We start from the raw sequence: 13,852 nt of genomic DNA, 5'->3' as shown, positions 1-13,852 counted from the left end.
CCATTCATTCATCCATATCAGACTTACGTCCACAAACCCAATTAGCAATTCATAAAGCTTAAAAGGGAGTAAACAATTGGACATTCGCAAGCATTCAAATATTGATATTACTCACAGTGGTTGGCTTGTGGATTCGCCCTGGAACTTGACCCTACACATTCCATGAACACAAAAGGGGTCATTAACAATTCAATCCGTTCCTTAATTCACATATTCCTCTTTTAGGCTTTATTCTTATCTCATTAGCTCATTTACAATGCTTAACATAAGCCTAAGAATGCTTGCAAGTGAAAGAGAACGGAAAACAGAACACAAAATGCAAAAACAGGATTTCAGAAAATAGGGTCCCCGCTCGAGCGTGGACTTCCCCCGCTCGAGCGGACCCTTAGGTCTGCAAAAGTACTGGTTGCCTTCAATTCCAGCTCGAGCGTGAACTCGGCCGCTCGAGCGGACTGCCTGTCTACATAGCTCCCCGCTCGAGCGTCAACTTCCCCGCTCGAGCGGGAACCATGTCTGCAGAAAATGCTGGGAGCTCGATTTCTCCGCTCGAGCGTCAGGTTCCCCGCTCGAGCGGACATCAAAATTCTGGGTTTTCCAGATTGTGTTCTTGAGCTCCCTTCAACATTCAAACCGTCATTCCATGCTTTTGGTGGCTCCAATTTCACATATACTTGTACTAACATGGTATAAACACCAAAATACATCTTCATGGAGCCCAATTTCATAAATCAAATACATGCATGGCTCAATTCTATCATACACATTCATGCATTCCAAAGCTCCTATCTTTAATTATTCAACATGCATGCTAATCTTGACTTCATTTTCATTCCAAATAATGCAAATGGTGCTCATTCTCATGGAGCTCAACAAAAACATGCTTGCATGTAAGATTTAACACCTTTATTTCCATGTTTAACTCAATACATGCTAGATTATACATTTTCATGGCAATTCTATGCATGCATGTGCATATAAACTTCAATTTCATCATACTCAACACCATTCATGTTCTTGATCAGATATCCTCTGCGAATCCACATTATTACATACACAAATTCATGAATTAGGTGTTGATCACTCACCTAGGAGCTTCAATCTTCACAACTATGGTTAATTCTTGAGCTAGCCTTCAAGACTCCAAAGCTTCAAGAGCAAACTTAGATGATTTCCCCCTTTCTCTCTCAATTTCGTGTCTCTCACTCTCTCTAGAGAGTTTAATCAGCCAAAGCCACATAAGGGAAGGAATTGAGGGTGTAGTGCCCTTTTACATCAAACCCCACTATTCCAAAATAATAATAATAAACAATTGGGCACTAAATTATCAATTTAATCAACTTAATCTGACCCGAATCAATTTCTAATTAAATTTCACCGTAGGCTCTAAAAATTATGCCGACCACAATGGCGTAATCAATTTCGGGTTCTGCGGCCGATAAGGCCTCCAATTTAATTTCCGAAGTGGTAAAATCAAACAGATATTCCTACGGTGAACAGATAGAAATTCAAAACCACATATTTTCACATAATGGCATACAAAACCATAACAAACACATAATCACATCTTATTAAGAACCAATTAACATATTACGGGACAGGGGTATTACAGTCTTCCCCCCTTTAGGAAGTTTGGTCCTCCAAACTTAATTCACCTTTAGTCAGGCACAATTCGGAACACTTTTCATTCAACGGCTCCAATCATTCTTAATAGTCATTCACTTAGTCTCAAAATCAAGCAACGCTCTATTCTCAATCAGTCAAAGACTCAACTTTTCCTCCATACAAGACTTGTATGGTGTCACACCAAACTAGAGCGTAGGCTGTAGTTGTAGGCAAAGTCTGCCAACAATGGATAGATCTTTCAAATTCCCTGAAAAATCTACTGCATAAATTTGGAGTATATCTCCCAGAAATCTAACAGTCCTTCCTGATCGTACATCAATTTGCGGATGGAAAACAGCGCCGAATCATAATTCAGTTTAGTATCAAATTCATAATTTGTCCCGATCATATACAGAAATCATAAGTCATGATTAAGTTTACGTGATACATCCATTAGCATTAACAGAACAGAACGGAACAGAATAGAACAGAACATATACACGTGAGGTTACGAATAACCAGTTCCATAAGGGAACCTCCGGGTTCGGGTAACATAACAGAACAGAAGCTGAGCCCCCATTGCCTCTTGGAGGCTTTTCAGAATTCAAACACATTTTAGAATTTCTGTCTAAACAATAGATACTGGGACCCCAGGTAAACGAGCGATCTTATCGATGTAAACAGTGGCTAGTCTACAAGCATCATACAAAATTTTTATAGGGAGAAATGGGCAACTTCAATAATTTTACCTACAATAGCCCAAATGGGACTTATACCTTGGGTGCTCAAGGTAGCCCCACAACGAAATTCGTAGCCACATATTCCCATTTCCATTCCAAAATGGAGAGAGGTTGAAGTAGTCCCGCCACTATCTGAAATTCAACTTCGACCTGTTGTCACCGAAAAATATTTAGACATATTCACCAACTGCCTTCTTCAAGGTAGGTCACCAACATATTTATTTCAATGTCAGCTAACTTTATCACAGAAGTTCGGTCTATTCCGTGTCACAAAAGTTCAATTCATTCTTCAATAATTCTCCAATTCACGATCTGATTCGGTATTTAGTCCAGTGACTCATCACAATTATCCAAGGTCAATTAAAAGTCTTCAGGAATATAAGGTGGATCCAGATACTATTTCTCGAATCAACAAAGGTAGTATCGAAGTAATTACCCATACAACGCACATAGTCCGTATATCCCCATAATACTGATTGTAAGATATAATAACATCGAAGCAGTCAATTTCTAACACAATACACGTGTTCTCAATTTATTCAACAGGTTACGGTCTACAACTCAGTTCGATATTCAATTTCCTGCTCCATCGAGTCTTTCCACACTATTTCATAGTCGCCAAAGCAGAAGGTAATTCATATATTAATCCCCATGATGTCAAAGATAATATCAAAATAGTTAGTCACATGTTAGACCCAATTTACACATCCTCAGAGCCCCAATCACAGAATATAATGGCACTGAGCAGTTATTCACAAGACGTACTGAATTCGCACATGTCCGGATAATCAGGGTTTTTCAAAGCTTTTTGGATGTTAATAACATCTACATAATACCAAGGGATGACATTCCGAACAAAACAAAGGAATAATCGTCTCGGAATCGAAGCACACCCGTTCGCGACCGTCGGTGGCCGATTCCAGATTGATTATTCAAACCCACCCGTACGAAATCGTCGGTGGCAAAGGGTATCTCAATCAAAGGTGCTACATAGGTTTAACGTCCCCTAGCACGAAAGGACACTCTAAGAATGTCATCAAAGCAACACAACACCATTCACTATAACCTGATTTTCCTAAAATCTGGTAACACTGAAGCAACCACTCTCCCTTACAAAACATGTTCTGATCAGTCTAAGACAAATGTTCAGTACTGCTCGAAATCAAATCAATCTACCGTCATCGGTTCCCACAACGTCAATCAAACAAAATGGAACAACACTCCTTACAACACCTAATCACGGGGTTCGTACAATTCGGTTCATTTTTAACACATATGTCCTCAATAGTTGGGGATTGGTTCTCAACGGTGTTCATAGTTAGATCAATCGATTGACAGCCCACAAAAGGTCTTTCAAATAAGTCAAGTATCCCAAATGAATTCAAGTTTTGGGCCTATCAGTTTTTCTGCCAAGAATAATCTGGCTATTTATTTATAGACAATTCTTAACCCCCTTTTTCAGAATCAACTTAGATAGAGGTTCTTATCAATCAACCCAAGCAAAGGTCTTGTCAGATTAGACCAAACAAGGGCTCCATCAAATTATATCAAATGAGGGTTCCATCGGAACAATATCAGGCAAAGGTTCTATTGGATCAAGTCAAATAGAAGTTTTCTCAAATAGGGTACATTTGATTCTGTAAAGCTCACTTCGTTTGCTTAGGCACATGGCTGATAGTTTCACAATTGCCCTAAGTTCATCAGTTCTCAAAGTCATATCAGAATTATTCATCACAACTGTTCATACCAAAGCATTTCAAGTCATGTACAATATGGCATCGACTACATAAATTCGGGGGTAGTTGCATAAACGTGCAGTTATTCTGATCAGGAGGTATGTACCATAATTAATACAGCAATTCCCAAACAAGTCTTATATACGAGAACATGGTGCACAGTAGCGCATTAAACAGAGTTCCTCGGTTGTACATAAGATAGGGTCTGTCACGCAAAAGTTCCAAATTAGTTACAAAATGTAGGTTTATGAGTCGAGCCCAGTATAGTCACATAATCCAGTCAATTTTCTACCAATCAAAATGCATAGTCTCGTAACTTGCAGAGTTTATTATTTGGGGTGCTCAACTCAATTACACAATCACAAAGTCACAATTCCTGTGGTTTAGTCATTGAAGACAGTAACATAGCAAATCAACCTGAGCATAGGTTTAGATATACATGTGCATGTACAGGGTCAATCAATATCCCAAAACGTATTTCACAAATTTCCCAAACGGGGCATATACCTCCAATGAATACAGTCTCGATCATGTGGGTCTAACCAATCTAGATACACATGCGGCAGATATGAAATATATGCCGATCCGAATCAAATAATATCCCAAGCGAAAATGTACAAACGTACTAATCCAGAATCAATCAACACATGAGCATTCATTTGTAAACAATATAGATACCTGGGATAATGGTTACAACATTTTGAGTGCTTTCTGGGATGAGTGTGATTACTCCATCCTGAGTAGCGATTCCTACCACTGGTACGGATTTAGCCAAGGTAGAGGATTCATTCACATTTCGTTCAATCCGGGGACAGTTCCTTGCCGTATGGTCCATTTTACCATATCTATAACGAGCCCCAGAAGTCCGATAACAACTCCTCGGTGTTTCTCACACTGGTGGTGGCAGAGGTTCTTGCCGTAGCGGCAACTGACACTGCTGTCTCAAGATCTCTGCCAATTCCTGTACTACTCTTTCCGGACTATCAAGTCGGGCTGTGGAAGAACCTTCCAACCCGTATGCCCTTAATTTGCCCATACTCTACACAAATTCTTATCAAACTTCACCAAATACTGGGATGCCCAATACGAAATTAAACACAAAATCACATGAGTGCATTTGCACATAGGCACATTGCTATATTCTCCTTTCACATATCGTACGCAATTAATCACTTACGTAACAGATAATTGCATATTTATCAAATATCGCATGCTGAACATTTACTAAGTAATTATATACTCAAATCATGTTCATATTTCAAATAGACACCCGTAGGCAGAATTGAATGCACATAAACAACTTTTCATGTACGTGCATTATAACAAAACAAACTTGTTGTACACATTAGTGTAACAATTTATATCTCATATTTGAATCATGTGTGGTACTTCTTTTAGCGTGACATATCATGTTGGTCAAGCATATCAACATGTCTCATACATAGGCCACGGTATTATTTCCCCCGGGCGAGGGCCTGTGCCACGGTATTATTTCCCCCGGGCTAGGGCTTCATGACCATAAGCCACAGTATTATATCCCCTGGGCGAGGGCCTCCGCTAAGGATACCACAATTATGTTCAAGGAGAATTTAGGAAATCATTCATTTATATCAAACATAGCTCTATACTTAATACAGAGATTCACAAGTATGCATACACCAGAGAGCATACGTATTCCAAAGGTTTACTATGCAAGCAATTTACAAATTATAGCACATGACTGTTCATACCGAAACACTTAAACATATTCTTGATGCTTTCAGATTTATATTTATCACGTGAATGCATCCTAGATCTTTTCTAGACGCTTATTGCTCTTTTGGACAAGTGTGTGAGTTATTAACTCGTGCTCTGATACCACTCTGTCACGACCCGAACCCGCCCCCATGGGTTAAGGACGTAACCGGCCAGTAATCCTAAGATTACCTACGGCCTCAGACCAAAACAGACTTAACACATCAGAGTAAAGGGGCCAAAAGGGAAGCAAAATTTAAAACTTTGTCCATAGAGCCGTTCTTATATGCACATCATAACATTCCATACCAACTCATGTTAATAACTCACGTCAGAAATGTAGTTGCATAAAATTCTATACAGACAGGATCGTCCAACTAAGTCAACCCATGAAACTATATACAGACATAATCAAAAACTTCGCCACCATGACAAGATATAAATACATAACGGAAGGGCGAAGACGGGTCTCGTGCGTGAGACGCAAGGGCTGACTCTCCAAAAACCTCTGTTGTTCCTCACAGACTTCACTGGGGCTGGGTTTGGACTTCTCCGGGCTCACCTACAAACACATGAATGAGCGTGAGCGATAGCCCAGTGAATAATATCAAATACAGAAATTACGTAAACAATGTAGAACAACAGGTTCCAAACGGCCTTAGGCCCAATTCCTATTTCTACTTAACAGATATATAAGTATACGAAATTCAAATCAAGTGACTGTAGTTCCAACCATTCTGGCCTTTGGCCCACTCAGATTTCCATTCATGTCAAAACGGCCTTCGGCCCATTCATTTATGTCAAAACGGCCTTTGCCTTCGGCCCATTCATTTATGTCAAAACGGCCTTCGGCCCATTTATTTCTGTCAAAACGGCCTTTGGCCCATTCATTTCTGTCAAAACGGCCTTCGGCCCATTCATTTCTGTCAAAACGGCCTTCGACCCATTCATTCATGTCAAAACGGCTTTCGGCCTACTCATTCATGTCAAAACGGCCTTTGGCCCACTCACATGTGTCAAAACGACCTTTGGTCCATTCATTTACATCAAAACGACCTTTGGTCCATTCATTTATTTCAAAACGACCTTTGGTCCATTCATTCACATCAAAACGACCTTTGGTCCATTCATTCACATCAAAACGACCTTTGGTCCATTCATTCACATCAAAACGACCTTTGGTCCAATCATTCATTTCAAAACGACCTTTGGTCCATTCATTCATCCATATCAGACTTACGTCCACAAACCCAATTAGCAATTCATAAAGCTTAAAAGGGAGTAAACAATTGGACATTCGCAAGCATTCAAATATTGATATTACTCACAGTGGTTGGCTTGTGGATTCGCCCTGGAACTTGACCCTACACATTCCATGAACACAAAAGGGGTCATTAACAATTCAATCCGTTCCTTAATTCACATATTCCTCTTTTAGGCTTTATTCTTATCTCATTAGCTCATTTACAATGCTTAACATAAGCCTAAGAATGCTTGCAAGTGAAAGAGAACGGAAAACAGAACACAAAATGCAAAAACAGGATTTCAGAAAATAGGGTCCCCGCTCGAGCGTGGACTTCCCCCGCTCGAGCGGACCCTTAGGTCTGCAAAAGTACTGGTTGCCTTCAATTCCAGCTCGAGCGTGAACTCGGCCGCTCGAGCGGACTGCCTGTCTACATAGCTCCCCGCTCGAGCGTCAACTTCCCCGCTCGAGCGGGAACCATGTCTGCAGAAAATGCTGGGAGCTCGATTTCTCCGCTCGAGCGTCAGGTTCCCCGCTCGAGCGGACATCAAAATTCTGGGTTTTCCAGATTGTGTTCTTGAGCTCCCTTCAACATTCAAACCGTCATTCCATGCTTTTGGTGGCTCCAATTTCACATATACTTGTACTAACATGGTATAAACACCAAAATACATCTTCATGGAGCCCAATTTCATAAATCAAATACATGCATGGCTCAATTCTATCATACACATTCATGCATTCCAAAGCTCCTATCTTTAATTATTCAACATGCATGCTAATCTTGACTTCATTTTCATTCCAAATAATGCAAATGGTGCTCATTCTCATGGAGCTCAACAAAAACATGCTTGCATGTAAGATTTAACACCTTTATTTCCATGTTTAACTCAATACATGCTAGATTATACATTTTCATGGCAATTCTATGCATGCATGTGCATATAAACTTCAATTTCATCATACTCAACACCATTCATGTTCTTGATCAGATATCCTCTGCGAATCCACATTATTACATACACAAATTCATGAATTAGGTGTTGATCACTCACCTAGGAGCTTCAATCTTCACAACTATGGTTAATTCTTGAGCTAGCCTTCAAGACTCCAAAGCTTCAAGAGCAAACTTAGATGATTTCCCCCTTTCTCTCTCAATTTCGTGTCTCTCACTCTCTCTAGAGAGTTTAATCAGCCAAAGCCACATAAGGGAAGGAATTGAGGGTGTAGTGCCCTTTTACATCAAACCCCACTATTCCAAAATAATAATAATAAACAATTGGGCACTAAATTATCAATTTAATCAACTTAATCTGACCCGAATCAATTTCTAATTAAATTTCACCGTAGGCTCTAAAAATTATGCCGACCACAATGGCGTAATCAATTTCGGGTTCTGCGGCCGATAAGGCCTCCAATTTAATTTCCGAAGTGGTAAAATCAAACAGATATTCCTACGGTGAACAGATAGAAATTCAAAACCACATATTTTCACATAATGGCATACAAAACCATAACAAACACATAATCACATCTTATTAAGGACCAATTAACATATTACGGGACAGGGGTATTACACAGCTACTCCAGAGGAGGTTGCTCAATACACCTATGGGTTCTTCATGTATCTCCTCGATACTACCTTGTTTGCGAACAGGGAAAATACCATGGAGCTATATCTCCTAGGCGCGCTAGTGCATCTACCACAGGTGGTGGAGTACAACCGGGGTGGTGTCGGCCTAGCCACCCTGTACTACTACATGAGCACTGTATCCCGCGGATTCACTCAGTGGCTACTAAAGAGTTTGGGAGGTACACCTCACACTTACTTTTCTGTTAAGCTTTACATTCTCTGCTTATACCTGCTTTGCATTTGCTATTTATATCTGCTCATCTACTTCACTTATATTTCTCTTCTTGCAGTTGTGGGTTTATACGTATTTTACTTCTCTAGCTTTGGTCCCAGTGAGGCCGATTGAGTTTTCAGTACCCTGCTCCCAGTACTACAACTGCTGATTCTAGTGGCGCCACCGCGTAGACCGAGACTTCCCTTACTTTCGCCGCTTCTTCGACACCGTCACCGCAGATAGGGTAACAAAATTTGATAATAGTCTTGATCTTTTACTGCTTTTACTATTTCCATACTACCATTTCCATACTGCTGCTCGATCTTCGATATTTGGACACTGGCTTTACATTTTCTGTTCACAAGTTGACTGGCACCCTTGGGTAGACATCTCTCAGGCATCGATGGTGATTTATGTTGCTACATGGGAGGCCTCCACCACGCGGATTCTGTTTGAGGGTCCTTTCGGCAGGGCATATCACTTAGAAGAGCGATTTATCCGCTAGACCCAGAGCCGAGATGCTTCTAATGTCCCACATTTACTCCTCACAGTATAAGGATAGCTAATGATCTCCATAATGGACCTCTGATTGATCACCTAATGTAAGGAGATGACGGTGACCGATACCACGGGGCTAGCAACTTCACTGCTTTCTTAAAGACTTCGGTGATGGCTCCACTTACCCAGGGTGTGGTCCGTGCACTTTCTAAGGCCACTGTTGCTGCCAGAGGTGTTCCCACTGCCGCTCCCGTTCCTGGGTTTCCTGCGATACCGACAGAGGTTGTATACATGCGACCAAATCGGGTGATCGAGCAAATCCCCCTTGAGCATATTGAGGAAAGGAACCGCAGATTGGTGGTTGCTCCTGATGTCGAGCAGGTACACACTTCTCTATATTTCTGCTCACTGTACTTTATCATTTCTACCCACACTTTGTTCCATATTTTCAAGTCTTTTCTCTTTTGTAGGTGCCTGCAGGGTATGTTGATGATCTCCTCTAGACAGTTGACCGACTGCTTCTGATGGTGCGGAGGAGGCAGATTACTTTGGCCACTAACGAGATTAAGGTATACTTTACCTATAGTTTACTGTTTGTTGCCATCTTGCTTATAATCCTAGTTGAACATATTCTAATATATGTACTCTTTTCAGCTTGAGCCAGCACCAGCTGCACCTGCAGGACCTCTTCTAACTAGGAGTCGGAGAGGGAGACGAGGCCCAATGAGAGGTAGATGATGGGCTGATCGGGGGGGGGGGCCGAGTGAGACAACGTTAGCCCTCTGAGGATTCCTTTGATAAGTACATGATCCACAAGGATGAGGGGAACGAGGTTGACATGCAGTCCAGCAGCCATAGCGATGACAGTAATGCATCTCCTCCGCAACTGAGGGGGAAGAGGGCGATGATGGGTTAATTTTTCTTTTCTTTTCTTTTGCTTTGTAGTTAGGAACCAGTTTCAGATAGACCCTTTTGTTTTACTTTTGAGGACTTTTGTTTTGTTTTTACTATTTTGTAAAATGATGATTAGGGTTAGACCCGCTAGTTTATGGAAAGAATGTTTTATGATGATTTCTCTGCATAACATGTGATGAATGGCGCAACTGTTGCATGGTAACTTTGTACAAGACTTTAAGACTGTGAATACTTTGCCCTTGAATTCATTCTTGAATCGGATAACCACCTATAACCGGACAAAAATATAAAATACAACGCGATAATAGGAAAAAGAAATGAAAACAATGCGAAAATACTAAAAAACAATTGATATAAACAAAACAAGACTCAAAATATAGTCATAGTACACCAAAGAAAAAGTCAGCCTTTTCTGCAACTGCTCTAATCTGGGCCATCATTTATATCCGGCAGTGTCCAAATAGGCACGGCTGGGCTCTAATGAGGCACGGTCGAACCCAAAAAAGATGTCGATGAAGCAGTCCAGCTGTCATGTACTGCCTCTTCTCAAATTCTATAAAAGGTGCTTTTAAGCTGTTTTTCTAGCAGAATAGCGAATCTTTGATATTTTCCTCTCAAGATAGAGATTGTGCTCAACAATAGGGCTTCGAGACTGGATAGCCATTTTGGACGGCTCAGAAAATGTGAATTTTCGCTGTTTCGGCCTAAACGCTCTTTTTCGTTTGAGTTATACGTCGCTTTGTTTTCCGTTCCTCCATGCCGTTGTTCTATGCTGGAACTCGATCACATATGTATTTCGCTTTGAATCACAAGAAATGTGTTTGACACTCAAAGAATTTCAAGTATTGATAGAATCCCGGTGCGATGAAGAAATCATGCCTCAGCCCCATTTTGGCCATGCCCAGGCTTTGGGATGGATGTGTGGGCTTACTTTGCTCAAGGCTCGATCCTTGGCTCCTGATGGGAAGTTGGATATCCCAGGTTTGATTTGTCGATTTTCCGCCATTGGAGACAGAAACGACCTCCTTTGGCGAGGTTATCGGTAACATGTCCTCTGCTTATGCTTACTCGCATACTTTCTTCTTTCCTCTAGTTGCAGCGGAGCCAGCATTAGGTTAATTAAGGTGGCTCAATTCCTGAAAGAGGGCAAGAGCTGCATTGGTCTGGCATTGGCGGAGACCCTGATAGGTTTAAATGCTTTTCATCGACAAGAGACCACCCGGTTTACAGGAAGTCCACTGCTTCTTCAGGTATTGTTTCACATATTTTCTTATTTATGGTCCTCACGTCACTTGGCCCTCACTCTCTATTTTTATCTCAAAACCCATTTTGTTACTTTTCTCTCTACATACATCTATTTATTCTTTAATCTCTCTTATTTTTCACCCCTTCCCAGGTATGGCTCATGGATAAGCTGAAAGTGGTGGACCCTTGCCCCGAGTATTCAACAAAAGCTTACTTTTTTCACCAAAGCCTAGTGGACTTCTCTTCAGAGGGATGGTGGTGTGATTGGATGTGCAACAGATCTGCAACTGACATAGCTTGGTGTTGCCCTTGGCTTAACTTAATGAAGATGAGCCATAACATGCCTCGATAGCCCAGTATACAATTGATTGGCCTAACACACTGCATGTTCTATTTCCCTTTTCAGTTCAGGCGCCAATTTGGCCATGATTAGACTTGTCCAGAAGAAGGGGTGGAATACCTGACTTCATTTCCCATTCGTGGTTCACACTTTCCTCGGTACCTCACCATTTGGAGGATGAGAGAACTAGCCCCTGTCCCTAGCTTCAGTTATGCCCTTTTTGGCGAGTGCTTGGCTTGGTTTGAGGACGAGGAACAGGTTGGGCCAACTTTGGCTGTAGAAACTTCCACGAATACAAGCAGAGGACATAGAACCACCTGACTTATCTATGCCCCTAGTTTTATTGCTCTATTCTTTCTTTTCAAGTTTTTATGATGTGAAAGCAACTTAGATTTAAATCAGAGAGTTGGAGAATGTACTTGTGTTGAAATCAATAAAATAAAGTTGTGAGCATTGAAAATTTTCTTCTTTGGTTCCAAAATGGTCTAAGCTGTAAAGGCAAAAGTTTGAGAAAAAATTAACTTTTATTAAAACTTTTCAAAACTATTTTCAAGAATGATCACTGCCTAACACACACGGTATCAGTCCTCAAGATGTACAATCCCGAATCAATAGGTCGCAACTTCCCATAACTGCATTCACTATATCGGCCCTTCCGTCAAAATGAAGATCACACAACCGAGCTAACTGATAATAGAGACAGATGGCCCGATCAAATAAACGAAAAAGACAGTTGAGTTGGAAATGATTGTGGCTGAACTTCATGATGAAGTTACCTACGTATCCCAAAGATGGGAATCAGGCCTTATGTAGTTTGGTTCTGGTTCATTCGAGTATTAACTCTCTCCTTTTGCACTCTAACTTTTGTCAAAGCCGCTCTTTCAGGTTTTTAACCTTACGAGCTCAGTTTTTATTTGTTTGTAATTTTTCATACTCTAACTTTTGCCTAGGTCACCCTTTCGAATTTTTAGCCTAGCGAGCCTATCAAAGATAATATTTCTTTAACTTGTCCATATTGATTGGTTGTGAAAACTCTATGCCATCTAAATCAATGAGAATAATCACCTCTCTGGACCAGATTGACTTGATCATGTAGGAACCAATTCAATTGGGCCTAAACTTGCCTCTAGGGTCATGGATGGGGGCTCAGTTATCCTTGAGCATCATGTCTCATTCCTTAAGATTTCTGGATTTGACCTTCTTGTTAAAAGCCCTAGCAAGCCCTGGATGTGATACAATGCCTTCAACCTCCTCTCATCGAATAACATCAATTCTTCAAATCTACTTTGTTGCCAATCCGCCTCTGCTATTTGACCCTCAGCCATAACTCTGAGCGACGGTACTTTAATTTCAATTGGCAGAACAACTTTCATTCCATATACTAAGGAATAGGGGGTTGCCCCTGTAGATGCTCTAATTGATGTTTTGTAGCCCCAGAAGGCAAATGGTAGCTTATCTGGCCAGTCTCTATAGGTTTCAACCATCTTCCACTGGATGTTCTTCATATTTTTATTGGCGACGGCGTCCATGGCCCCGTTAGTTTGCGGTCGGTATGTTAATGACTTATGAAAAGTCACGTTATATTTCTCAAGTAAATCCACCACCTCTTTCTTGAAGTGTGAGCCGTTGTCTAAGATAATTTCATTCGGAACCCCATATCGGCAGATGATATTGTTCTTGATGAACTTAGTCACATGTGATGCCTTCAATACAGAGTAGGACTGAGCTTCCAACCACTTAGTAAAGTAGTCAATTGCCACCAAAATGAACTCATGCCTATTCGAGCCCTTTGGAGAAACCGCTCCGATGACATCGATTGCCCAGACTGAAAAAGGCCATGGTGAAGTCATGTTGTAGAGTTTTGATAGTGGGATGTTCATACGATTAGCATGGGCTTGACATTTGTGGCATCGTTGAACAAAACCAATACACTCCTCCCTATAATCAACCAG

At 41.0% G+C, this 13,852-nt stretch overlaps 1 protein-coding gene across 1 annotated transcript; it reads right to left on the bottom strand.

Annotated features, from left to right (window-relative positions):
- Positions 1–13,063: 13,063 nt before the first annotated feature.
- On the bottom strand, positions 13,064–13,429 carry LOC145798314 (uncharacterized). Its single transcript, XM_082885827.1, has one exon. It carries the CDS (start codon positions 13,427–13,429, stop codon positions 13,064–13,066), a length of 366 nt encoding a protein of 121 aa, XP_082741953.1.
- Positions 13,430–13,852: the final 423 nt, after the last annotated feature.

The sequence above is a fragment of the Camellia sinensis genome, chromosome 8 (assembly GCF_055761805.1).
Source record: "Camellia sinensis isolate YWXY chromosome 8, ASM5576180v1, whole genome shotgun sequence".
Lineage (NCBI taxonomy): Eukaryota > Viridiplantae > Streptophyta > Magnoliopsida > Ericales > Theaceae > Camellia > Camellia sinensis.
Note: the sequence above shows the minus strand (reverse complement) of the source record. Positions and strands in the feature narration are given on the sequence as shown.